The 27,234-nt window shown below is 44.6% G+C and overlaps 1 protein-coding gene across 4 annotated transcripts in view; it reads right to left on the bottom strand.

Moving 5' to 3' along the window:
• Nucleotides 1-26,136, bottom strand: part of E2F3 (E2F transcription factor 3) — a 41,113-nt gene extending 14,977 nt beyond the window's left edge. For 2 of the 4 annotated variants that reach the window (XM_041475502.1, XM_041475503.1), the window contains exons 1-2: nucleotides 16,938-16,990; nucleotides 14,212-14,344 (exon numbers count right to left, since the gene is read on the bottom strand). In XM_041475502.1, the coding sequence (XP_041331436.1) occupies nucleotides 14,212-14,238 (27 nt within the window). In that variant the 5' untranslated portion in view covers nucleotides 14,239-14,344; nucleotides 16,938-16,990. Of the gene's footprint in view, nucleotides 1-14,211; nucleotides 14,345-16,937; nucleotides 17,009-26,084 lie in introns of those variants that run through there. The other 2 variants (XM_041475504.1, XM_041475505.1) reach the window with 2 other exon arrangements.
• Between the last annotated feature and the right edge of the window lie 1,098 nt (nucleotides 26,137-27,234).

Raw genomic sequence — 27,234 nt, 5'->3', positions numbered from 1 at the left:
AATTCACTTTACAGTACTCAGTCTCACGGATGAACTTTCAAGAGGAGGTTGGATGCAGGTTATGCTTAAAGAAGAGAAGAAAAGGAGCAAGTGTAGTATTAATTAATTGACAAAAGGGGTGAAAAAGGTGCAAATGGGAAATTATAGCCCATTCCCTTTAACGGTCTGGTTTGACTTCATGGCTACCTGGGTCTATCAGGTTGCTGACACCACCTCTTCTGCATCCTCCCTCCATCCCTGCTCTCCTGACTGATATGTCCTCATCAGCCCCCACAGAAAGCTGGTTCAAGAGGTCCCTACCAGCAGTAACTCAGTCCCACTCCAAAACAGGAATGATTTTTCTGCCGGGGGGGTGATGAGCCTGCACTGAGAGCTGCTGAGGAGAAGCAGTGTGACACCCACCCATGCCCCTTGGAGCATCAGACTGACATTTGAGCAGCTTCACTGTCATGTCACACAGCAATCAACTTCACTTCTTGGGGAAAGAAACTGGCAGCAATTAGATATAAAGAAAAAAATTCAGAGTGTTACCTTGTAACAGACAAGTAAGGACTAAGCATCAGGTAAGAGCTAGCACAGGATTTTGTCCAGAAAGCAGAGCACAGTGCCCAGGTGGGGCAGACATCAGTTTTTGAGGACTGCATCGTATCTCATTCTCTGAGAATTATATTTTTGAGGGAAGAAGCAGTAAAACACTCTCTAATTCTTCCCAGTGATAAAATAATGGAGAATAACTTTGCCAAACTATGCACACCAGAATTTGTCCTGCTAGATGTGTGTCTCAGCTTGTTTACTGGATGCAAGTTAGTTGCGCTGTATGCAAGAGACAGACCTAAGAAAAATTACATTATCTGTGCTACCTTCTGAAAATCCTTTGTCTGAAATATTGCTGCACCCATTAGGCTTCAGCAAGCACATAAAACTTGCTGGAATGTCTGAGTTGGGCATATTCTACTACTCCAAAACCCTAAATTCAAAGTCATTTGGAAAAGTGCAGTCAGTACATTTTCATTACAAGTGTGAAGCACCAAATTCCACTTGAAATATAAATCAAATTCCACTTCAAATATAAAGTCCCATCACAGCTCTTGGGCCTCCCAGGCTCTGCACATCCCATCTCCTTGGAGGTTCTGAGACCTGTCAACATCCCCTGCTCCCCTAGCAGGCATTCAAGGTGTACTTGAGGAGTAGCAGTCTGATTTAAATACAAAAGGACAAAAGTTTCGTTCTCAGAATGAGAACGAAAGTAACCTGTGACAAAGTCTGCTGAGATGGGGACAGAAGATAAAAACTTATTCCAAAAAACAATGGGACGAAGAGCTGAAAAGAAATTCCAGTTTATGGTCGACTAGAGTGGAAAAACAGGAAGATGGGAAAAAACCAAGCATGGTAAGGAATAAATTGTGTGTATTAAGTGATAGCTGACGGTGAATGAAGCAGCAAGGCAGAGAAACGTGTCTTAGGCCTCTGCTGTGGGTGTCTCAGAGCTAGGAGTAAGATGGGCAAGTTAAGCAAGGGGCGATGACTAAGCCTGGCGTAGTCTCTAGAAGATATTACAATTGCTAGGGGCAGATAAAATGGCAGCTTTTCTGTATGTCACCACAAGGCTGATATTACTGGGGAGGGGATGCAAGCCTTTCCAGCGAGCACAGATAAATTGTGACTGCAGCAAGGAAGCCACAGCATAGGTTCGCTACCAATCCCCACACATTTTCACACACACAGGCTTTCTTCCACATTTTCTAAATTAAGCAGTTACTTAAAAATACAATTTAAAAGCTGAGGTTCTGGAGGCATGAATTCTAGAAAGCTGTTCCAGAGGTCAGGAGCTGCAGAGAAGAAAGCAAATATATTACATGAAAGGATAAATTAAACTGAAGCTTGATGAGGAAGGAATACAGGAGAGGAAGCAAAGGAAAAAAGACACCTTGGGGTGAATGCAGAGAAATATTCATACACATAAGGAAATGTCTCCAATGAATGAAGGGATACAGGCTGAGCATTTAGAACACACTCAAATGAACAAACCCTGGTATGTGGAGAGCCGTGAGTGTCTGCCAGAGGGCTGCACCCAGCTGAGGGCATGGCAAACATTCGGGAAGACTGGAAAATAGGGAGAGGCGCAGAGAGGAAAGCAGAGGAGCTCTCAGTAAGGAATGGGCTCAGCTCTGCTGGTCAGCTCACAAACAAAGTAACACCCCAGGTCAGCAAAAAGATGCAAGAGGAGCTTCAGAGTTCCTGCCTTCAAACTCCTACTGACAACTCATTTCATACCACTGCCTCATTTCTCAACAGAAATAAATTTGCAGTTCAAACTCCTGGAAGGGAGAGGGATTTCCATCTTCCATGAAGAAATATTTACCCCAGTGGTCTACATACAGATACCAGTAATTTGTACCATACTACCCTTGGTTTCAGTAGTTAACTCTGACAGTACAAAACATTTAAGAGGTTAGTGGAAAGAATAAGAAAATAAAGCAATAAATGAGAATTAAACTATTTGCACATAAAATACATCAAAGCATGTCCTTAAAAGGAAAGTTCTGTAAGTCCTCTCAAGTCTTCCAAAAGTATTACTTCCCTACAGAAAGCAGGCAGTTCCATACAGAACAACAAGAGGAACAAGACCAGGAATGGCACTTCTAATGAAAACATGACCTCAAAATTCTGTTTTACTCATAGCCATTCATAAGACTGAAGTAAAAGAACACAAAAAGATATATAAAAATAGTGCCTTGAAAACTGAATACATTGTAAAACCAACACAAGGCTGAAATAAATAATTTCAGGAATCTGAAATACTACCTACTTATTCATCAGGACAAGCAGCTTGTATTTAAAGTAAAATTTAAAGAATCGTTTTAAAGCAAATGAAAACAGTTTACAGAAATCATCCTGATCATTCTAATCCAACACAAAAGCCCAAAACTGTCTTCTTATAAAACAGCAATTGCATATAAAAAGGACCAAAAAGTACTTTCTTTTACAGCAATTTCTGTTTCCTAAGCTATTACCTTCTTTTTCAGCTTATTATAATTTTGACTGAGGGAAATTCTTCTCTAGATCTTATATGAATATTATTAATTCAGCTACAGTCAAATTGCTTGTTTTTAATGTAGATGATATTAAAAGAAAATCCCTTTTATATGTCTTAATTTGCTTTATAATTCAGTAACAGGCACGCCACAATTACCAAATTAAGTGACATTCTGATCATATGTATCCCCTCCCCATTAGGTATTTGACACTGAGGGTTGAAGGCTGATATGTTACTCTGGTGAAGTTTCTTTCAAGGCCACATTAAACCATCCTATTTCTATCCATTTTCCATTTTCATGATTCCCTCAGAAGTATTCAAGAGTCAAGGAAGTAATGAACTGTAAGCACTTATAGATGAAACCATACAACTTTTATTTAGCTCCAAAAGGTAAAATGTGGGTGATCAACTTTCAGCAGCAAATTCTTGTTCGAAAGTGGGACCCAAGCCAGAAGAACTGAGCGGTGGCTCTCCCTCCTCAGGATGAATGTGCAGGAAGAAGCAATGCAAGTGCCATGAGTGCCTCCCAGTTGTTGCTGCAGAACATCCCACAAAGACATCTCTAACACCCACAGAAAGGAATACATCAGCTTTCAGGCATGCTCAGCGCTGCCGTGTTAGCGGTGCTGAGCATCAATGCCACCCCAATGAGGCACGTCACACTCTCATCTCCAGCCTGGCTGAGCAGAACATTTTCAACTGCTTTCAAATGAAATACAATGGCCCAAACCAAATCAAGAAAGTACTGAAATGTAGCAATGAAAAATGGTGGTTTCTCCCTACACCTGCACAGCAGGTCATTTTTACTGAAGCAGGATTATAATCTTAATGTACTAATTACCTTTAATTTTTATCCTGATATCTCATGTGACCTGGCCTGCCCTCTGGTCAGATTATCTCATATTCACCAATGCTAACATAATTCTGACACCAAGGTAAGTGGACAACCCTGTTTGACATCAGTCCATTTTAGGCTCATAGGCCTACTGGAATGCCACGGGATCAGCCCCACAGCCCACCAGACTTGCACTCAGAATAGCAGCCAGTGGCAAAACATGCAGCTTATCTTGTTTTCCTGCTTCATATTTTCTTTGCACTAAAAGAGGAAGGACATTACAACGGTTGTGCAAGACGTAAACCAAAGCATAAGCCACGTTTCTGGCCTCAAACCAAGAGAATTACACCTATGCTGCATAGGAAATGAATCATCTGAGATCTTTCTTATTGCAATTTTTCCACCAAATACGAAACAATTACTTCTTACTGGAAGCAATGGCTTTGCACTGCACTAAGGCTGCAAGCTCCAGTTACCGCTTCATGTTGAAATACGAAAAGTTCTTTTCAGGAAGCTGCACCCAGTTTTCATCTCAACTGCTGAACTCCCAAGGTGAGGAGTGCCAGTGTCTCTGGGCAGTCCTGAAACATCTCCATGCAAGCCCCTGATGCCAACAGCTGCCAGGGGCTGAGCTGCACCTGCTTGGTTAAGGTGGAAGCTGTGGAGACAAAACTTCCAGAAAATGTAATGACAAAAACCCAGCGCTTGCATGCAGGAGCATGGCCAGACTAACAAGCATCTGGGGTGCGGAATCCTGACCATGGATTTTTGGGGGTGTGTCTGGATGCAGCAGGATCCTTTCACTCCCATTCCCAGGGAAGCATGGTCTGGGCCTTCGTGGTAAGGCCGGACCTGTCAGTAGCAGGCTCTAATGCCATCCTACAAACTGCTGTCAAAGCCACCAGCCCATTTGCTCACCCCATTCCCAAAGACACCACCTCAGCAAGGCTGCTGCCTCCAGAGCAGAGCTCGGGGATTTTCAGTTGTGGTTCACATCAGTGATTTCTCACCATGCACACCCTTTGAAGAAAACAAGACTGTCACAGAACAGGCCTGATGCTGAACTTGCAAACTCATGGTAAGCAGCTGGGGTGGGGGGAACACAATGGGACACAGAGAGGGGACAGGATGTGACAGCAGACCAGCCATGTAAGAGACTTTTTGGTGTAATTTCTTTGTATTGCATTTATATGTAACAGTTCCATCAACACGAGTCCACTTTTTATGCTACCCACTGAGATCAAAGTAAGCCAAATAAGGAAGTGATAGTTCAATTCACATGGTATATGACAGGGCACAACATCTCAGTGTGGCTTCAGAGTTGCTGGCAATGTTTCAGCCCCTTCAGGAGACTTTCAGCCTCCTGAATAGCAAGGCTAAAGTTGAACCAGACCAAGGGAAAGAAATCTTTCCTATAACTTTATGGTTGATCCCAAAGAAAAACCATTGCAAAGCAAATCAGTCTCAAAACACCTAGAGATATTTTTTCTTTTGTATTTAAGGATTATTTTTTATTTTAAACATCATTAACTTCAAAATAAGATTGCAATTGGATTTGTTTCACTGAGTGACTTCTACTCTATGTGTGGAAATTAGCACAGCTACTTAGAAAAGAAAAATTTTGAACACTGTCAGTTGTATGCCAAATTGTCTATTAAACAAACAAGCCCTGAGATTGGGGGAGGAAGGACATTGAGAGCTGGAGAATATAATAGGATGAACTTCCTGGTAGGAAATTCCAGTAAATGCCATGGAGCATTAGATAAACAGGCAAAAAACTAGTAGCAGCATCCCGAGCACATATATTGTCATAGGAATCAGGAAAAGTTGTTATTCCTCACTTACAAAATGTACAGAATATAGCGATAAACCTCTCTAGGAGGATGTAATTAATAAGATTGCATACATATGAAGCGAAAAGTGAGGAGAAAGAGGAGCACTTACAAAGCCACACCAGTGCTATCGCAGGGTAGGTGCTCTGTAATGGTGCAAGATTGGGCTTGCTTTACGAAGTTCACTCACTAAACTGCCTGCCTAAGCCACAGCATCTTGAGCTTTGTTTTCCTTGGATACAGGATACCTACAAGAGAGGATGACTGTGGAATTTCACAAATGAAATTTCTGGAGTGCAAGTGTCTACACGTGTCTGCAGTTCAGGATGTCCCACCCTGGCACCCCAAACCTTTCTGTATTTCATACAAAATACCCATACCAAGTCATATCAGAGCAGTGCCATGGGACTGCATCACTTGGCTCACAGAGAGATGATTCACAGGGAACCAACAAACTTGTACATTCTTTCAAAAATTAATGATCCTAAGGATACATATGTAAACACTCAGGATATAGAGAGCTGCAAACTAGAAGGTAACAAGTTTTAAAAACTCAGGTGCACATGAGGTATAGTTTTGGGTATTCATATCACCAAAGCAGGTGAAACCGTCCTTAAAAAAGGTCAACACCAATCCAGACTCCGTATTTTTAATTCCCTACCTGAGGTACAATAGCTCTTGCATTGATCTACTTTTTCAATTAATGTAATTAGTAATGAGAAGTCAGATCTTAAGTAGCAAAACCTTTTATTCTGAAGTACTTTCTTAACCTAGTTCCACCCAAGTATAAAAGCATACAGCAGGATTCCCCAAAAGTAATAAATGGACTTTGAATCCATTTAGGGTGATAAAAATATTATCTAGTTTCCAAAGGTCACTGTGAAAGTTGACAAAAAACATTCACAAGACCCAGGCAACATGCAATGATTTGCATTTACAGAATCAGAAAATGAGAAATAACGTGGGGTCCTCAGCATTTACTGTAATACGGGATAGTTCTGTACATTATGTAAATTGTGAGTGTTAGCTCACTTTAAGGGAGTCTCAACATTGTTCAAACAGATTAACCCTGATAAGTTATCCTTGCACCTACAAGTAACCATAATGCTGACTTTGCATAAGAGATCAATTTATAATTCTCAAGTTAATTAAGAATAATTTCTAAAATTAAATTACCAGCATTATATACAAAAAAAAATCCTTACATAACCTTAATGAAGTTAATACAATAACCTCTTCCACATACCAAACCTCAGAGTAACAAAAATAAATAACAAGTGCCCAAGAAACAGGAAAACATGGTTTACATATCCAAAAGCAGCTATTCCCAAAAGCAGTCAGAAAGGAGGCTCCAGATTAGAAGAAAGCCACAGAAATAGACAAAAGATTATAAGAAGAGAGCAAGGGCAATAATCACAGAGAGCTGGACCCTAAAGACCCCAGTTATGGCCGACAGCCTCCTCCACCCTAGATCTGGAGCTGCTGATGCCACCAGAAGGCCTCTCTTCATTTCTTTGACTACAAACTAAACTTGGTTTTCACCTAGCCTGGTGAAACTCTAGAAACTGATGACTTCCTCCCTCCTCACATCAAGGTAGGCAGCTGCTGCATCTACTTTTATTGCACAGGTCAGTCTGGCAACAGTTCACATGGCTGAAATGGCACAGAGATAGCCAAGTTCCTGATGTTTTAAATGCTGTGTAATGTCACCAAGAACGACTAATCCACTGAGCTTTCACAGTGATGCACATTCTACCTTGGCAGTGTTTTATCAATCCATCAGCCACACCATGGAGCAGAACAACCTGAGGGTGCTGGCAAAATGACAACAAACTGATTTCAAACAGGAAGCTTTACTTATTCCCATTGACAGAGAGGGAATAAAAAGAAGACAAGATGGCAGCAGGCCTTAAGTGAATGAGGGTTGGTAGACTAAATAATTTTCTTTTTCACATTTAGGAAAATTCTGTCATGAACAGGACAATCTAAAACAACTGATGTGACAGCCTAATTTACAAGACAACAACCAAAACAGATGGTTTTCCAGGGACTCACAGGTAATGAATTTCTAGGGGAAAAGACATTCAAGTTGCTTTCTCAGATTATATATGATATTTTCAAAAAGTATCCCTTCTGGCTTTCGTGAAGCAGAAAATCTTCGGTCATAGAGTCAAACAAGGACTTTAACCTCTGTGAAAACTGACCCACACCAGACACAATCTGTCCCTTCTACTTTGCCTTCTTTACAATGTATTTCCTAAACTAAACACCTTGAGATGACTTCTCCAGAAAAAACAGTAGCACTCCGAAGTCTCAAATATTAAAATGAAGTGAATTTGCATTTTTGTCTCTAATCTACACTTTGATGAAAGAAAAAAATCTGACTTTCTAATATCACCTCCTACGTATCACAGACCCTAGTTGCCGTGCTATTGTAGCCAAGGATAAGAATGCAATTTTAGAATCTTTGTTATGAAAATGAAATGAACAAGCACCTGTCAGGAAGTACCATAAACACAGTTGCTCCTACCAAAAAGCAAGTAGAAGGATTTGCTAACTTCAAGGCTGTTCAGAGTCGAAATTACAGAGCATAACTCTACAGAGAAATTACAGCAACACAGTCATTGTGCCAAAACTGGAAGGCATAAACTCATTATTTTCCCCTCACTTAAAAAAAATCTGATTTCCACTTTGAGTTTGCATTGTTTAAGCTTTCAATATTAATTCTCCATGTGCTCAAGTTCAACAATAATCTCAGGGAGTGGCTGAGGTGGGAAAGCACCTCTGCAGATCATCTAGTCCACCTGCCACTGCCCAAAGAGAATGCAACTAGAACAGGATGCTCAGGGCTGTATTCAGTTGGGTTTTTAATATGGCTAGTGAATGCAACTCCACAACCTAAGGGACCCGTTCCATCAAACAACTGCTGTATAATCTTCGGTTTAAATGGACTTTCTTCATTACAATTTTTGCCCATTGTCTTTTATCCTGTCTCTGGCCACCAGTGAGCATAGCCTGGCTTAATTTTCTTCACTCTCTCCCATCATGCGTTTAAACACCTCCAGACTCAACAGTCCCAGCTCTGTCAGCCTCATCTTCTATATGAGATGCTCTGAGTCTTTAACCACCTTCATAGCCCCTCACTGGACCTGCTCCAGTATGTCCATGTCCTCTCATAATGGGGAGCCCAAAACCAGACCCAGCATGTCAGCTGTGTCTCACCAGAGTTGAGCAAAGGGAAAGGATCTTCTCACTCTGCAGAGCTCTTTACAGCAGATTTGCCCCAGCCCATGATGGTACCTGGAATTATTCTTCTGTAGAGGCAGGACTTTGCACTTCCTTTTGCTGAACTTCATGAGGTTCCCGTCAGCCCTTCCTCCAGCCTGTCAAAGTCCCTCTGGACAGCACTGCAGCCATCAGCTGTATCAACTACCACCCCCAATTCTCTATCTCCTACCAGTCAAGTCACTCCTTAATATTAATTTCATAAGTAAAATATTGCTTAAGTTGCACTGAAGGGCATTTTCTTCAGACCTCAAATAATTCATGCTGCCATGTTTAACAGCATCTTCTAATTTCAAGATCTTTCCCTTACAAATACTAGCACTGAATCACATTATGTTACTTTAGGTATCAGTTACACCAAAACTGTTGACTGAGGTAAAAGCATCCCCACTCTTGCCCATTTTTGGTACATGCCAGGATGCAACCCTCAGTGCCATGGCCTCTCAGCATTGTGCTGGAAGCTGGCGTGCAGTTGCTTTTCCACTACAGACTTCTCAGAAGTGCTGCTTTCCAGGATACAGGCCCCCTTTCATAAGGCATGGTTTGCATTCCCTGTGCTCTGGCATACAACTTCGCCTTTCGCCGTACTAAAGACACAGTGTGTCTGAATGTGCCTACAGAGCAAGCTGTGAGAGCTCCATTATCATCTCCTATTCTGCTGGCAATTACTATCAGTAACAGTTTTTTTGTTTACTTCTGCAACAACGATGAAAGCACTCCATAGTATTGAGATTAGTGAAAATACTCACTGGAATCAATCAAAAGGACCCTTTTCCTTCCACTTAGCCAATTTTTAAAACCTATTTCATATTGACAGTTGCTTTTGTTAATCAAAATGCTTTACCAACTTAAATGCATTTTCTATCAGCCTCATTCACATGCCAGACAGCTGTACCTTTGTTAACTTCTAGCCTTCAGCAGGAGAAGAAAAGTGAAGGTAGGAAGAGCTGGCTGTGGGATACTGCTGGTAAACCCTTTTGGAAACACCACAGGCGCTCTCTGCAGTGCTGTATCCAGAAGAAGTCCATCCTCATAATTGCACACTACTTAAACCCTACAGAAAGGTTTATTTCAAGACTATGGGCCATCCCAAGTATTCTGGAAGCTTTACAGGCGCTGGCACAAGGCTGGAAGAGCAGAACGTTAGCAGCAGGATAAAAGAGACAACACCTGGATTGAAAGCAGAAATTTGTGCATCTATTAATGAGCTTTAATTTCCATTGATTGTAGCCTAAAATTGTACTGTGGCTCCTTGTACTGTGGCCTTCCCCCTCTTTCCATTTCTGCTACCTCTCCTGCTGTATAACCATGCAGCTATTAGAACTATCCCATAGGCAATGGACAGCTAAATGGGATTTTCCAGAAGTCTGGGGAAGTCTTCCAGTGGAATCTAGCACTAAAATATCACCTATTAAAGCCTGTACTAAAAATTCCTTTCTTTAAATAACTTTGAAGAGAGAAGAAATCTGTCTACTCAATTCAGGCCCATGGATTCCTCCCCAAACATACCTTAATCTGTTCAGAAGATAAATGACCACATGGTTTAATTGTGCCTTCTTCACAGAAGCCCTAACTTTCTCTTATGATCAGTACACCTTGATCCTTTTCATTTTCAAATGCAGTCCCACTTATGAGTCATCTTTCCCTCCTCTCACACACACTTTTCAGTCTCCCCTCTTCATCCTTTTCCTCTTGTTTTAGTAAAAGCTGTAGGTAGGGTGAACTAAAATAGCAAGTTTCACAACTGGACATGAGACATCCTTAAATTTAGATCAAATAAGTCCTTCAAAAGTACACGAGAGCTTTCCATCTAGACAGATTTATAAAAGCTACATATAATTATGGAAAGGAATAGGAATAAAAATAGCCTGTAGACTATGCCCTCTCTCAACAATATATGGATAAGAAGGAGGACAGCCTTGTTCTCTTAGAAGCAGGAGAAAAGGTAACTTGAGGCAGCCGTGGGAAGCTCCCACCAGCCTGTAGGCTTGCTAGATTGCTAAAAATCCTTAAGCATAGATAGATTCCCATAGAAACCCTCATTTTCTACACTAATTGTTTTCCTAACCCTAATTCCAAACTATAATCAAACTGTAAAGCTAAGATTAGCCCAGAAAACTTGACTATATCTCACTATCTGAGACTGCAAGTTCTTATCCAAGCTAAAGCAAAGACAGTCTTGGACGAAACCCACTTTACCAGTCATCGGTTTGTCTTGGAAGTCTAAAATTCAAGAAAAAACAAAAACCTGTTGTCTTGCCTTGACATCCATAACTCCTACCCTTTCAACAGGCGCCTGCTGATGATAGCAGCAAGAGTAGTCTTACTCCCGAATTTCCTCCCACACTTTGCACTGGCAAGGAGCCCTCACACACTCTGTCCTGACTTGGAATGAGTTCTGCAGCCTGGTCCTACGCTTTCCACCACAAACTGGAAATTTCGTGTCCACTTCAGGTAAATACATTTTATTGAATTAAATACAAGAAAGTAAATATGGCAGAGTTACAGCACTCCTTGTGTAAAACATCGACTTCCAAGACAAACAGGAATGCTACACAGCTTTCACATATTGCTATCCTGCAAGCGTCTCAATGCACAGTGGTGCTAAAGAAATTGGGAGAAAGATGGAAATTTTGGCAGCTGCTGGGGGGAGAACTGAGGCTACTGGCAGTGGGCAGCATGTGTAAAGATTGAGAGATAAACACACCAGACCTTTTCCACAAGTAATCAATAACAAAATAGTTATGTTTGAAAACAGACAACAGATTAAAGTGAAACTCTTATTTCACAGCCCCGTGAATTACAGGCTGTCTCCAGAGTTAGCTCTGCACTAGCTGAGTTTGTAGTGTAGGTTTACTTACAATAACAATGATACGCCTTCTTTTAAGCCAAAGCTGAAATTCAGCAATATATTCTGGTCACAAAGGCAGAATTCTGCTGTAGCATGGAATAAGCAGGGCCCTGGATGCTCTCTCTGCCACGCAGGCTGGCCCCACCTCACCATTCGAGGGGCAGAAAGGAGACTTTCTATGAGTGCAGTGATGAAACTCAACCTTCCTCGGCCAACTTTGCATGTGACTGGTATTCATTACCACCCATCTGACCAGAAGCCCTATGAGCCTTCCCACCTTCATGAGCTACACAACACAAGACCCTCGGCTGCAGCTGCTGAATGCAAAAGCCATCCCAGCTGCTATCTCCAAGGTCTCTGTGATCTTTCATGCAAGACCACAACTCCTTTACTTTCACCTATTAACAATCGGTCACATTAAAGCCCTTTAGAGCTGTACCTGTCAGACTGTACCTGCCAGAGCAGCACAGGCAGTCTTTCCTCTGGAGGTATACCCTGACAGCAGTGATTGCCGAGAAGGCCTCCAGTATTGCAAGCTCACAACATACATAACTTCTAGGCACAAATTACATTTTTATCTTCACCTACTTCAGTGCCAGCCATCAGACTGTAATTAAGTTACACGTAGCCTGGGAGCCTCGGTCAGGGACGGGAAAACAAGGATATGAGGCATGGTGCAAACAGCACTGAGCAGATTCCCAGTTTAAGCAAATAAGGCTTTCCTTCATGAACTGAGGATGTTTTCAGCCATAGTTTCTCCTCCATGTGCTCACAAACCCGCTATACTGCCCCCAAGCACTTCAAAGCTGGAGATGGGGAGAGTGTGCGAGCTCCCTCCAGCCCTTGGGCACTGCTGGCCAGGCTGTGGCAGCTGCACGCCTCGGACCCAAGCAGAGAGTAGTGGCACAAAAGCTGCCTATTTCTTTGCACAGCCATCTGTTAGGGTTTCATTCCACACAACTCCACTGGCTTTAGGAGATGCTGAGGGCACACACTCAGCAAGGCTCTTGGTCTGCTGCCACTCCAAGCAGGCGTCCCGTGTCTGGGGAGAGGGCATGGCCGGGCCTCTGCCGGCCACGTCCACCCTAACCCTGCGGCCAGCTGGGCCAGGGAGCTCCTGTGCTGAAAACTAATCACTCAGCCAGTGTTAGCTTTCAGCTGGAGCAGTCCCCGGTCTGACAAACACAGAGAGGTACGAGGGCAGGCGCCAAAGCAGGGAGGGAGGGAGGGCAGCATGACCCTATTTGTGGCGGCACCAATTTGGATTGTGGCTGCAAGTTGACTCTGAAACCACATCCCCAAAGGGTCTCCCAGCATGGTTCCAGGAAATCCCCTCTGTCACGAGAAGCACTTCTAATAGCACAGACCTGGTTCCCAAATCATCCTTTCCTTCCTATCCCATGAGGCAATTAAGGCTACTCTGCCTATGAGAGGATTACATTTCATTTCCAAGAACGTGGAGATAGGAAACAGCAGGGTATTTTAGTGCCCAAGACAGACAACCATTCTCGTGCTGCTGAACTGAATGAATGAATACAGCATGTTGGTCTAGGGCACAATGGTGAGGACCAATGGAAGACCTCTATCCCTCAATAACCTCCCACAGAAACCCATCATGATTGAATCGCTTTGCATTTCAATCCCTGCATGAAGCTAGTGACCACCTGAAAGATCTTGACACGGTATTTAATCCTCTTCTCCATGTTACTGTCTTCAGAAATACCCCACAGTTTACCAAGCAGCACAACTGCCTAACAGCATGTGACTACTTAAAATGCTGAAAGCAAGTCTTATCATATCTACCCTAAAAGAGTATCCTCAAAGTGTAACAAGGAAACTGGAATCATCAGTTAGTAATATTATCGCTCTTCCCTCACAACAGAAAACAAGGAGAAACAAGCTAATCAAATACTACCACCTTTCTTCCCCTCTGCTATTGCTTCTCCTAACATTGACCACATTTGTGGTTAAATGCAGGGAGTCAAACTTCCTATAAGCAGTGTTGTTATGGTTCCAGATTTCCACTGTGGTTCAGCTGTATCACAGCTCTGGAAAGGCAAACTGGCACGTGCTCAAACCGCCACCTTCTCTTGTTAGGGTGAAAAAATTCCATATTGCAACTCTAAAAGGTTCTTTACCTGAACCACCTCGCTGGCCTGCCATCTAAGATTAAAGACCTTAATAGTGAACTTTAAAAAACTTAAAAATTGAAAAATTTAAACTTGAAATTAATACTCTGGATAAAAATGCTTAGTGAAAACACGGATGCCATTTCATCACGCTACAGGAGATGCATGTAGCCAGTTAAAATGTACCTTCCCATTGAGACAATATTTCTAATTCAAGGTTCTGCCTGGGAAGATCACTGCACCTGCTCAATGCTGGGGCTCATGCCCATGCAGCCATGGAGAGGCACTCAAAGATGAGGCAGAGCAACAATGAGGACAAAAAGCATCATCTCTCAGGGAGAGGTGAAGTACTTGTAGAAGGCATTCAGCATCACTCTGCAACAGAAGGAACAATACATTTCTGTATGATTTGATCAACACTAACCAAAGAGACTGGGCTAAATCTGGACAAAGAATTTGACATCAGCTTTTCAGGAGGAAAGCAAACCTTCCGGGACCATTACAGGCAGGAAGGCAATTCCTAAATCTTCTAGGCATGCCACACTTGCACTTTCAGTGGGAAAGCTGGGGAAGCTCTGGTGAGCAAATATGTTTGCTGGGGTCTTTATGCTACCCCTCTTACACCATTACACCATTACACAAAGTTCCAGATCTGTCAGCTTTTTCCACTTCAACAAGGTATTGCCATCCAACAAGTCAATAAGGCAAGCTCTAGTATCTGGTATTTTTAGCTAGATATACTATAGCACCTCACAGATGCCTCAAGATTTCTCCCTGCAAGGTCTGAAGGCAATTCCTCCCTTCTCTGCTGCTGGCTGAACAGAGTTTGGGACCTGCTCTCCACATGCTGAGGCAGCTGAGCTTTTTAAACAGCTGGGAAAGCCACATTTCTCCTCTTGAAATGAAGTACTTAGAACAGATACAATCCCTGTCCAGTACAACTGGTGCTGCTTCCCCACCTTGGAGGAAGTAAGGAAGTGGTTTGAAACTGGCATTGAGGCTATCAAAAGAGTGAAAGGATAGTCAAAAACATCCCAAAATTTCACAAATCTTAAAGAAGGAAGAAAAAGACTGAAATTCAGGTCATTTCTTACTGAAAACACAATGGTAACTCTTGATTCACTTCAAAACAGAAAGACCTGATTTTGGCCTTAGAGAAAGGAGTCCATCTTAGTCTCTGCATTGCAGAGGAGAACAATCACATTTTTGCTTGCTCTGACTTATCACTAAATTGATCATTCTCCAGGACTAGGAAAGAGGGAGAAAGGAGGCAGATTGTAATCACCCTTATAAAATTCTTTTAGGTGAAAAAAGTGAATGCATCTTACTTTTCCTAGCAACCCTCTTCCCTAATTCTGAAGCAAATAAATCACACTAAGCATAGTATCTTGAACATATGGCTCTGAATAAGGGGGATTTGCCTCCTTTTCTCTCTCTTTTTTTTTCTCCTCTAAATTAAATATGCCAGTCTCTGGAATTCCCTACACATTCCCTTTCACAGCAAAAGGGGTTTCTGTCCCCCTAAAATACAAATACCACCGAAGAAATTCCTTTGTAACTACTAATTTAATTCTGCCCACAGAAGGCTGTACCCAAGTTTAATATCTAGCCAACTGCACACAACCTGCTCACTACTATTGCGTTCACTTCCCACATATTCAGCAAACATGATGCTAACAAGATGAGAATAGGGAAGGACTTCAGTGCGCCAAGACCAGCAGCAACGTGAAGAGCATCTTTACAGACGAACAGGTCATAACAACGCTGGAGGCTGCCAAATGATCTTGCATCTTTCTTTGCCATCTCTCTTGTAAACACCTACAAAACACATGGCTCCAAGTACAGAAACTCATGGGATGTGTTTTTATTTTGCCCTTTGCTTTTCCAGGCACAAGACACCCCACACTGCACGGTGTGGGCCTTGAATGCTCCCCTGTCTTTCTGCAGAGCAGCCGAAGTGGAGGACCAATGGGAAGGATGCTGCTAACCGCTAGATCTGGAAGAGGCTTTCCACAGGCACCCTGTAGGAAGGGGGAAACACCCCCTGAAGTTCCTCATCCCCCTGCCTGCAATCCAAGAAGGCAGCTGGTAACACTGTGTGGAAGACAATCACAGAGAAGTTTGCCAGTGGGAAGGAAAGGGTAACGAGGATGCCAAAAGCCAACGGTCTGCAATTTTCTTTATTTTTGGTAGGCAAAAATAAAACCAAGCAACATGAATGTAACTAGCAACAGAAATCAGGAAGGAAATGTAAATGATTTTATAGAAAGCGTGAATCAAAGTCATACCAAAAGCCACCTGAACGTTTCTCTATCACAGGCAATTTCTCATGTTCTTTTATGTCATCTTTGCAGTGTCAGTTTTCGAGAGAACAATTCTCAGCTCAGCACGACAGAACAGTAATAACAACGGGCATGCAGAACATTAGCATGTTATAAATAAACTGCTAATTTGAGGTGGGAAAAATCATCAAGGCAGCTCTTATGATTAAGAATCAGAGAAAGAAAATGAGCAACTTGCTTATGCTTTCAGGACACTATATTTTACAAAAAAAAAAAAAAAAGCAAAAAAAAAAAAAAAGCTTTTTCTAACCCATAATTCCTGAGGGAAAGAAAGAATAAACCCAGTGAAATACTCACGGCAGAGACAAAGAAGCCAGTGAAAATGCTATTATAATTTTAAAGCCCTCCCTGCACCCACCTCAAGTAGTAAGTTGTCTTTTTTACTGGCTGAAAGAATTTTGTGCTTAAGGGTACTACAGCCGGGTTGTGAAGTTTCAGCTTCCTCTCACCCGACTTGCAGTTTTACATAACTCCCCAGAGACACTTTTTGGTCGCAGATACCACGCAGCTGAAAGCAAAAAAAAATAAAACAACCCACCCCAAAAAATACAGTGCAGAAGAGGTGCAGAAGCATTATAGAGCAATTCAGAGCTGGGTTACTTAGAGGCACTCAATAAAACTCTTACCATGAAAAGTGAAACTATTCTGCTGAGCCGACGGCCAGGATTATTAGTGCCTGCGATAGCCCTGATCACCACCCTCCGTCTGCCCCATGTGAGGTTCCCTTCCCACCCTGTCCCCAAGTCTGCAAGGACAGATAACACCCCGCCACGGCATGGCTGCCACCTCGGGTATTATTTCTGTCCTGCTCCAGCATTGTCGCTCTGTCCCAGCATGACACTTACCAAGCATTGCTATAAAAATTTCTGCAAATATCTGTGTTTTCCACGAGCGGAGATAATGGCCTCATTGCAACAGCCTTGATAAAAGCTCCAACAAGACAGCCTTCAGATATCACCACACAAAAGCCTTCTGTGAGAGCTGCAACCAACATCAATTCCCGCTATGCGAAGACATTAGACAAAGTGTGAACTAGTTTACTGTATGGGGACAAAAAACTGACTGTCAATGTGTGGGACCAACGCTGTCTAAAAACACAACGCTGGCAAGGCAAAATAGCACCAGCATATATACATGGTAATTGCCATTTAATTCCAGAATTAACAGCACAAGAAAACAAGTACTGAAGGCACTATTAGGTTACTAGCATCGCTCAAGACATTATAACTTCATATAATTCAATTTCTCATGTCCCTGGTAGGAAAATGACTTTAAAGACAGCAGATGTTAAAAAACACCCAAGCAGAAGGTGAAGGAAAGCCCAGTTCCCACTACAGAAGCACTCAGAGAATGCAGCAAACCCTTCAGATCTGCTCCTTAGAGCATGCATTTTCCTATAGAATCATGGAACAGCTTGGGTTGAAAGAGATCTTTAAAGGTCATCTAGTCCAACCCCCCTGCAATGAGCACTGACATCTAACTGGATCAGGTTGCTCAGAGCCCCATCTAACCCAGCCTTGAATGTTTCCAGGAATGGGTACCTATCACCTGTCTGAGCAACCTGTTCCAATGTTTCATTAGCCCTGCTGTAAAGACTGTCTTATATCTAGTCTAAATCCACATTCTTTTAGTTTAAAACCATTACCCGTTAATAATCATAGAACAACCCGAGCTGGAACAGACCCATAGGATCACTGAGTCCAACTCCTGGCCCTACAGAGGACAGCCCTGATAATCACACTATGTGCCTGACATTGTCCAAAGGCTTCTTGAACTCTGTCAGGCTTGGGGCTCTGGCCACTGCCCTGGGGAGCCTGTTCCAGTGCCCAACCGCCCTCTGGATGAAGACCATTTTCCTAATAACCAGCCTAAGCCATGGTAGACAACCTGGCACACACACACCACCATTCCACCCAGGGTACAAGATGGAATGCACTCTGTGCATCATTTTGCAGTTTTTACATACATATCTGCTTACTCTTGGGTAGCACCTGAAAAGTCAGAAGCCCATTGTCAACCTCAGTGGACTGCACCAATGTAATTGCTGGGCCAAGAGATAAGGTTTTTACCTCCAAACCTGAAATTTGCCAGATGACACCTCCTAAATCAAAGGTCTAGGAAGGAGGGATGCAAACAAGTCTGCATGTCAATTTGTTTCTGAAAAACATTTTAAAGGCAAACTTGAAAACTAAGTTTTTAGACAGCATAGTACACTCACCCCATGGAGAAGTATTTCACTCTAAAATTACATCTGTACTTTAAAATGTGTAAAAAATATAAAATCTTACAGTGCATATTCAGTGCCTTGCAAAGAAAAAAAAGTATCTGTTACTGCACTCTAATTTTAGTATGATTTTATAACTAACGGATAGAACCAAAATTAAGACAAAGTTATATTCAGAGAGAACTAGTAGAGTGGACCAGTGAGCCTGACATGACATATAAGAATCATACTCTTGCAATGCATGGTGTACACCATTGAGACCTAAACCAGAGACCTTTAATGTCACCTTAATTAACAAGGAAGGAAGTTTGCCAATGAGTTCCTTCACCCGCCCCCCTCTTCTAGCACTAAGTTATGCAATATGCAACAACCTTTGAACCAACAGCTGTACAACAAGCAAAGAAACCCAAACCAGAACAGCATGGTTAAGACAAGAATGTCTTTCAAGAAGTTCATTAATGAAAATTACTTTTAGAATCTATGCATACATAACCAGCAGACATACCACAACTCAGGGCAGGAATGCTGGAGCTGAAGCAATGAAGGCTAAGCAAACATCTCTTGTCCAGATGCCCAATACAACTTATTTTTACCAAAAATAGTTCTTTATATGTTTTCTAAAGGTTTTCACAGATCTTTGCAAAACATCTAGTGGCTCGCAAGGTCTATGTGACTGGATCGTAATATTTAATTGTAAAAATAAAGAAATGAAAGCCAAAATAATAGCAGCCTCTGCTTTTAACAGTGATTTGTCTATATAAAGCTCCAGATACCAAGGACTCAACACCTGCAATACTGCAAGTGTGCGTCACAGGAAACACCCCACATCTTCTGAAAAAATCAGGTTCTAGACCCTTGAAGTGAGGCACCTGAATATGCCACCAGCCTTATATAGTGGACACTTCTGGACCTAAATGAAGCCATATACAAGTTGGAAGAATCTTGAAAATAGCTGGAGGTGATCAAATTAAGTCTTCTACTCAAAGAAAGCAATGCAACGGAATACTGGTGTTACTTTAAGAGCCAGGAATAAAGAAAAGCCATATTTGCCGACATAACTTAGCACACTCACAGAAGAGATGCCAGCTGATTCTGAGAAGGTGATCTTTAATGCTCCACCTTGCCTTCCTAGCTTAGTTCTAGGCCAAAGAGCTTAGACACAAAACACCTGAGAGCTGCAGGGCATGCATGTGCAGCAGTGCCAGAGTCAGCATGTTAGTTTTCACACTGTCACAGGTCAGGTCAGGAACTGCCCACATTCATAAAGTGGGACAGGAGACTCGTGACACACACCATTAACCTTAGGCAGGCTCAGTTTGCAAACAGCTACCAGCACATTTGCTATGCATTCATGTATGTATAAAAGAGATGCTAAAACCCATGAAGTAGTACTCTCTTACCACACAACAGAGGCCATTTTCATTAAGCTCTGGCTTAATCAACACCTAGTCAAGCTCCTGCCTTCTCCCTTTACAGGGCTTGCAGAGGCAAATATTTACCACAGGCTATGTTGAGCTCACAAGGCATTAAGAACTCCATGAATGCCACTAGGTCCAGAAAATAGTAGCAGCAGCATCCAAGCAGACAGCATAGTACTTCAAGAGACACCCATGCCAGGCATAGCACTACCAAGTGTGGTTTTGGACAACTTACTTGAGGAAAACAGAAGTCAAATGGTTCCTTTTTAAAGACGTGATATATTGGGCAATTTTGCCAAGCCCATCTTCAAACAGAACTGAAATTGAAACAGAATCCAAATACCTCATCATCAGCACCTCCAGCACTGCAGCAGCCCCATCCCAGAGGCATGGGCAGCCTCCCTCCCACTGCACACCACTTCCCCCAGGGAACATGATGGAAGTTTCTTCTCCCAAAATTACTGTTTTGTGCACAACCCTGGTCTTGAAAAATAATGCAGGAAGTGATTAACTCTGTCAGCTAAAACAAAAGCCTAAAGTCCAACTTAGTCATTTGTAAGGATGAGAGTTACCTCTATATATACACACTCAGGGCTGCCAGCTGTAAATGGGATTATTTGCAGACACAATAAAACCTGGAGATTTAGTTACTCTAAGAGCTTTCCATCTGCTGAAGCCCACACTGGGCCGGGTTGGATCTTCGTTACCACCACTGGTGCAAGAAACCCACTGGAACTGAAGTCAGAGTCTCCAACTCCTCCTTAGCAGGCAATTCCTGCACAAAAGAGGACTAAAGCCTGAGCCACCTTCCCACCCCTGCACACCAGCAGCAGGACCAGCCCTGCCACCAGAGCCATGGCCATCAGCCAAGCAAACACCTTTGGAAGTGAAGCCTGAAGATATCATACTTGAAGCTACCAAGAAAAGCTCCTGTCTTCATTTCATTTCACATGCACCAACCTCATTCTTGGTGCTCTGACCAGGAGGGATGGGCTGAATTTCCCTCCCACAACCACACCAGGCCTACTGGCCTGCACAGGACTGGGCTCCAAAGAGGAATGGTGCTGCTTCACTTTCATTTTTGCATCTCATAATGAACAACAGCTGTGTCTACTCATCCCCTCTGTCCCACACCTCCCACTCCCCTCCCCAGGGCCAGGTTAAGACATCATGAAACTAGCTGGGTCTGAAAGGATCTCTGCAAAGTGAGTTTACCATGTGTTCCAAACATTTTTCAAAGCTGCCAGTCCACATAAGTTTGACAAGTAAAAACTCACAATTACAGAAGACACACTTGTTTTCACACCCATGTGGTTCCTTTACAAAATGACACCTTTAGCTTCACATTAATGGCTTTCATTTCAGGAGAAATTAATTGTCTGACACTCCTCAGAATGGAGAAGACATCTGAGGAACTAAGATAATTTATCATAAACTGTGCAGAGAAACATATACCAGAAAATCATTTTTCCCTATCACAATATCTAGGATCACCCAAGAAGACTATAGCCAGCAAGCTCAAACTGAAAAAAAAAACCAAAACCAAAAAGCAAGGCAAGAAACAAAGAAAATAGTTTGTTCCTTTCATACAAAATAGCTAAATCATGGCCAGAACTTGTTGCTACCTAAGGCAAGAAATACAGCTAGATTCAAACAGGGATCACAAAAAACACCAGACACTGGAAGCTATAAAACCCACCGTAACCCCTGACCAAGAAAGTGCTCTCTTGAAGGATGAAGGGCTTTCCTGTGTAAGCCTCCCTCCCTGTGTTCTTTCCTGAAACACTTGCCACAGTAGTAGTCAGAGAAGTAGTGAAGTGGGGGAACTCTTCATCTTGCAAAATATACAGCTGCTCCTGCATTCGAAGATTATTCTTCTTGTAAATGCTTGTACATACTCACAGATAAGCACACAGGAAAAATTAACAGAACAGCACCAATACACCTGGAATAAAATGAGGGGAAACAAAATGCCTGTATTTGCTCAACCAGGTGGAGCATCCTCCACAGAAGAATAAACAGGACAAAGTGACCCCTGCCCAGATTTCGGTAAGCAGACTGGTGGTGCAAGGAAAATACACTCACAGAAAGAACAGTAAGACAAACATGATAAAATGGAGGCTTGCTGGGACAATTTAACACCTCTGCACCGCTCCATGGGCAAGTTCCTGCCCTCCTTCCTCCTCACTCACCCCACCTCGGACCCAAGATGCCTGCCAGACCTAATGCTCAGACCCAGCTCTTCTACCTTGTTAAAACAGGAAAAAAAACCAACCTGTCAGCACAGCAGTAGGGGAAGAACCCTGTCTGGCCATAGGCAGAGCAAAGGAGATGATATAGAGGAGACAGTGAGGGACAAGCAAGTCTACTCCTTCCAGCAACAGTAAAGCCTTTGAGCAGCTCAGCTGTTCATGGAACCCTGCCAAAAGCCCTTATCATCGTGGTGCTACCATACTCAGGAGCTCTGGTGCAGATGGAGCCACACCAGCACAGCTGGACTCTGCATGAGGATAGTGGAGCCATCAGCAAGCTACAGCCTATTCCTGCAGGGTTTTATTAGGATGCCCACTTTCCACAAGATGTTTGTCAGCGTGGTTAGGGCAATCACGATTTATACTTCTTTGAAGTCGCCTCAGACAGCTGCACCTGAAGGACCATGTGGTACCTCCTGGGGCTCAGAAACAGTGTGATGCTGGAGGAGAGGGATTTGAAACAAAGAAATCCCTTAAATGCTAGTCAAAAAGCAACGGTCCCAGACTCATACTAACATTCATTTCTACTAACACAAAATATCAGGCAAAGGAAACAGGTCTGAATATGAAAACAACTGTGTCTTCACATACAAACTTTTTCATTACTGCAAAATAAAGAAAAGCTACTAAATTAACTGCCTGCTTCTTAATGTGACTTACATGTTCTTCTTCCATACCTTAAATCCTTGTTCACTATTTATGTCTTATTTGGCTTGCTCCTTTACATGACACCTAGGAGAAAGATTGTGCGTTACCCCATTTTTCTCCCTTTCCAGCTGCATCTTGCTGAGAAGGGAGGAAGGAAGAAGTACTTTCTAAACCACCAGAAAAATGAGAGAGGTACTAAGTATTCAGCTTGGAAATGTAAATCCTCCTGCCCCCTTCTGAAGTATGCCGAACTAGCCTCTCCACAGCTCATGTCATCTAAAGGCCACAGGAGTTCTCTAAAGATATTGTTGTTAAGAGGATTTAGCCCCTTTTAAAAAGGACTTAACATGTGGGTGGTGTCTCCATTTAAGCATTTTCTCATGGCTAAGAAAATGGCCCTCTTCTTAAAGGCTTATCTTTATAACCCAAAGACAGTAAGAAATTCTCTACTATTTGAATTAGAAACATTTTGAGCAGCTTGCTTTTATAGCAAGCCCATTTCTCAGTACAGGGTAGTGCAAATGGTAGTGACTTTCTCACACCAAGTGAGACAGCAACACCAGTGAGAATGCTTTTGGGATACCTCATCCATTAATTTCTCCTGCATTCTCATGAGGAACCAAGTCAATTCACAAACTCACTGACACTAAAACAGTGTGGTGTTACAACTCCTATGCCATATCCCTGGCCACTACTTTCTCTTGATGGTCCCTGGCACTTCCCAGACCTGCCATTAGCTGGTTCAACCTGCTTGCCCAGCAGAAAACCTTTATTTATTTAGGTCAGGGTTAATTTTCCATCCTGGAAAGCCTGAGATTCCAGAAGGGAAAAGGCACCAGCCCCCAGCAGGGTGCAGAAGAGCATGGGAGGATGCAGGACCACTGGCCCCTTGCCACAGCACTGACCCTGTCTCCAGAGGTTCAGGCTCTCCCAAGGGGTGCAAGCTGATGGTTGTTTTGCAAGGGTTAAATTCTTCATTACTGCAGGTGTTTAAGTCATAGCAGGGGTTCAGATCCACCTGGTAACACTTTCTATTAACTCCCCAGGAATCCTGCAAAAGCCCCTCAAGTTGAAAGGGCAGGCAGGCGGGGTCACAACCTCCCAGAGCCAGGGAGGGCCCAGTTAGCAACCCTCAGCCACAGGAGCTGCCACGGAGCAAGGAACTGGCTTTGGACAGTATGGAGACACTTGCCTGGGACATGGAAGAATTCTCCTTGGTGTGAGGCTGGAGAGGCCTGTTGTTATGGACTAGGCCACTTTTCAAGGCTTTTCCAGTAGTGTTACACATACACAAGGTAAAATAACTACCAAATTCCCAAGGGGAAGCAGCTTACTTGGGCCAAAGAACCTTTTTCATTTGGTCGTGTAGTTGAACACCTCCCTGCACAGCCTAAACTATACATTGCTGTACTGACTCTTTTTCAGTCATACCATAGTTTATATTTGGAAGTGATGGGTGAGTTGCCAGTGCAGATACATCTGCAAGCCAAGAGTATTTTCATAATCCTAATCAGTACAGGTGTGCTGGCCAAATTTTAGACTTACTTCTATAGTCTTTTGCATAGCAGGGCCTTGTTTTCAGCTGGGGGTCTCGGACTCCATCCACTACTTGCAACTCAATAATCAAGAGCTACATTTATATTGGGGCTACTTGCCTAAACTCACTGCCTCAGCTACCCAACATTTTCTCATTCCTTTCACCAGTCCCAAATACTAGTCAAAAATACTCTGCTCAGAACAAAGGGCAGAACATCCTCACCTCCCAGCCCCAGAAAATCCTCCATGACTTTTGAGGAAAGCTACCTGGAAGCCATAGACCAGAAAGGGCTGGATAGTGTCCCTGCCAAGCAGTTTGGGGAGCAGAAAGTCATGGCAGAGCACTAGGGTGCTTCAGCCTGACTTCCCAAAAGATGGGTCTGCGGCAAACCAGCACAGCTCCAAGAAAGGCACTTGCATGAGCACAGCTGTCAGGGCAGAACAGGATGCACAGCCCCTTTCCTGGTGTGTGCCATGGATGGCTTATCGCCCTGGGAGGGTGCCAGCCAGCGGCTGTAGATACTGCTGGCCTGACCATGCTCTTCCTCCTCCATCCCACATCTCTCCCCAAAGTCAATATGGGGGCTGAGGATATACAGCAAACTCATCACTGGTGTGAGGACTTCTTTGCAGGCAGAGGCCAAAATCACTTTCCCCATTTCCAAACTTTTAAGGTGGAAATAAGCCTTCCCAGGTTTTTAAGGACAGGAGTTTCTCCCATTAGTGAGACCAAAAAAAAACCCAAACAAACAAAAAAAAAAACCAACAAAAAAAAAAAAAGGCACTAAAATCATACATGAAGGTCTTACAGGACCCATTAATGACAAATTTTAGGAGTTCCTATGACATCACCATCCCTCCCACAAAGCCAAAAAAGCCTGTATAATTTTTTTCCCAGAATCATCATGTAACACATGCTTCTCTTTGCATTCACTTACCACCACCTTCTAGGAATCAACCTTCATATAGGACAGCCAAATATTTACAAAGTGGCCTGAAGTAGCCTGCTTGACAGTGAGTGCTATTAGGATATGCAGATAACTAAGAGCGTTAAAAAAAAAATCAATTCTCTTTTACAGGAAAGACGCTTATTTTAAAAGTAAAAAATAATAATAATAATTTTTTAAAAAGCTTTGGAAGGTATTTGATGAGCCTTGAAACTTCCACTACTAGATCAGCAACCAACACCTGCAAAAACCCACACAAGAGGCAGTTCACGCCATCCTCACCGGCCTCCCAGCTGCCCCCAAAGCTCTCCCAGAAGTATTTCACAATTACAGCACCATCCCATACCTGGACCATCACCGACTAGATGCAGGGAAAAGGGGGCGGGGGGAAGGGGTGTTAAACCCCCTTTCGCCCTGGCAGGGGCGCACCGGGGCGAGAGCAGGGAAGGAGTTCAGCAATCGCACGCCGCGGGGCGGGGGTCGCGGAGCCCGGGGGGCAGGTGAGCCGCTCCCGACGCCCACGACCCCCGCGCGGCGGGGATGCCCCGCGCCCTCCCCCACTCTCCAACTCGGCGGAGCCCACGAGGGCCAAGCGCGCACCCGAAATCGGCGAGGACAAAGAAAACCCCACGAGTGGGGGAGGCGGATTTTTTTTTTTGGGGGGGCGTAAATTTTAAGGAGGGGGTATAAATTCTAAAGCGGGGGGAGAGGAGGGTTGGTGCTCGCCGCCGCCCCACCAGTCACTGACCTGCTGCAGGGGCATTTCGGAGAGCGGCGGGGGCCGGGGGGCAGCCGGCCGGCGGTCGGGCTGTCCCAGGCCAGAGGGAGGAGGAGGAGGAGGAGGAGGAAGCGGCGTCCCCCTCCCCGCCCGCCCCGGCTCCCAGTCACAGCCGCGGCCTCCGCGCACGTGTGCCAGACGTCACCGGCGGCTCCGGGGGTGAAGCGGAGACACCGGCGGGGCACGGCCCGGCCCGGCCCCCCGCCCCGGGGCCCTTCCCCGCCGCCGGCTGCTCGCTCTTTGCACCCGTGCGGCGGGACGTGGCGGGGGATTATTATTTCCCCCCTCCCCTTTTTTTTTCTTTTCCCCCTCGCCTTTTCAATAAGACCCGGCAGCGGGGGTTGGGAAGGAGGCAGGAAAGTTTATTGCAACAAAGCGCTGCCTCCGCCTTTCCTGCCCTCCCCCCGCACCCCGCCCGCCCCCCGGGTCCGGCCGGCGGCGGGATCCCCCCCCGTCCCCTTCACCCTCCCCTCGGGGACGGGGGGAAAACACAAAATTACCGGGGGGCGGCCTCCGCCTCCGGCGAGAGCGGGCTGCAGCAGCGCCGTCCTGCCGGCGGGTCCGTGGGGGGTGCAGTACAGCGAGCTGCCAGCGGGCTGGCCCCCATCCGCCGCCGGGGCAAAGGCACCGGGAGCCTGGGAAGCGGCGGCGGCGGAGGAGGAGGAGACAACACAGGGCGCCCCCGCCACGGCGCCGGTGCTGCGGATCTGGATGAAGGTGCCGGCGGCAAAGCGGGCCGGGAAGCCGGCGGGGGCTGCTCTGGAGTCCGTGGACGGCGCGGGCGGCGGCGCTGCTGCCGGGGCCGAAGGCTGGAGTCCCCTTCTCATCCTTCCCTCCGGGTCTGTCCCCGCAGCCGCGTCTCCTCCTCCCCCCCGTCCCTCCTCCCCCCCCGGCCTTCCCAGCTCCTTTCCTCCTCGATGCCGAGGCCCCGCGCAAAATACTGGGGGCTGCGGGTGCCGGGGGGGCCCCGGCTGCAGGATGCGGGGCGCCGGGGGGGGACGGAGGCGGCGGGGCGGGCAGATGCGGCGGATGGAGCGGGGCCGCTCCCGCTGTGTGGGGCCGGCTGGAAAATGGCTCCAGGAAGCGGCGGCTGCTGACAATGAATGAAGGGAAAGGAGAC

Source organism: Pyrgilauda ruficollis, unplaced genomic scaffold, assembly GCF_017590135.1.
Source record: "Pyrgilauda ruficollis isolate IOZ18807 unplaced genomic scaffold, ASM1759013v1 scaffold35, whole genome shotgun sequence".
NCBI classification, from domain to species: Eukaryota; Metazoa; Chordata; class Aves; order Passeriformes; family Passeridae; genus Pyrgilauda; species Pyrgilauda ruficollis.
This window is presented reverse-complemented; position numbering and strand designations above follow the sequence as displayed.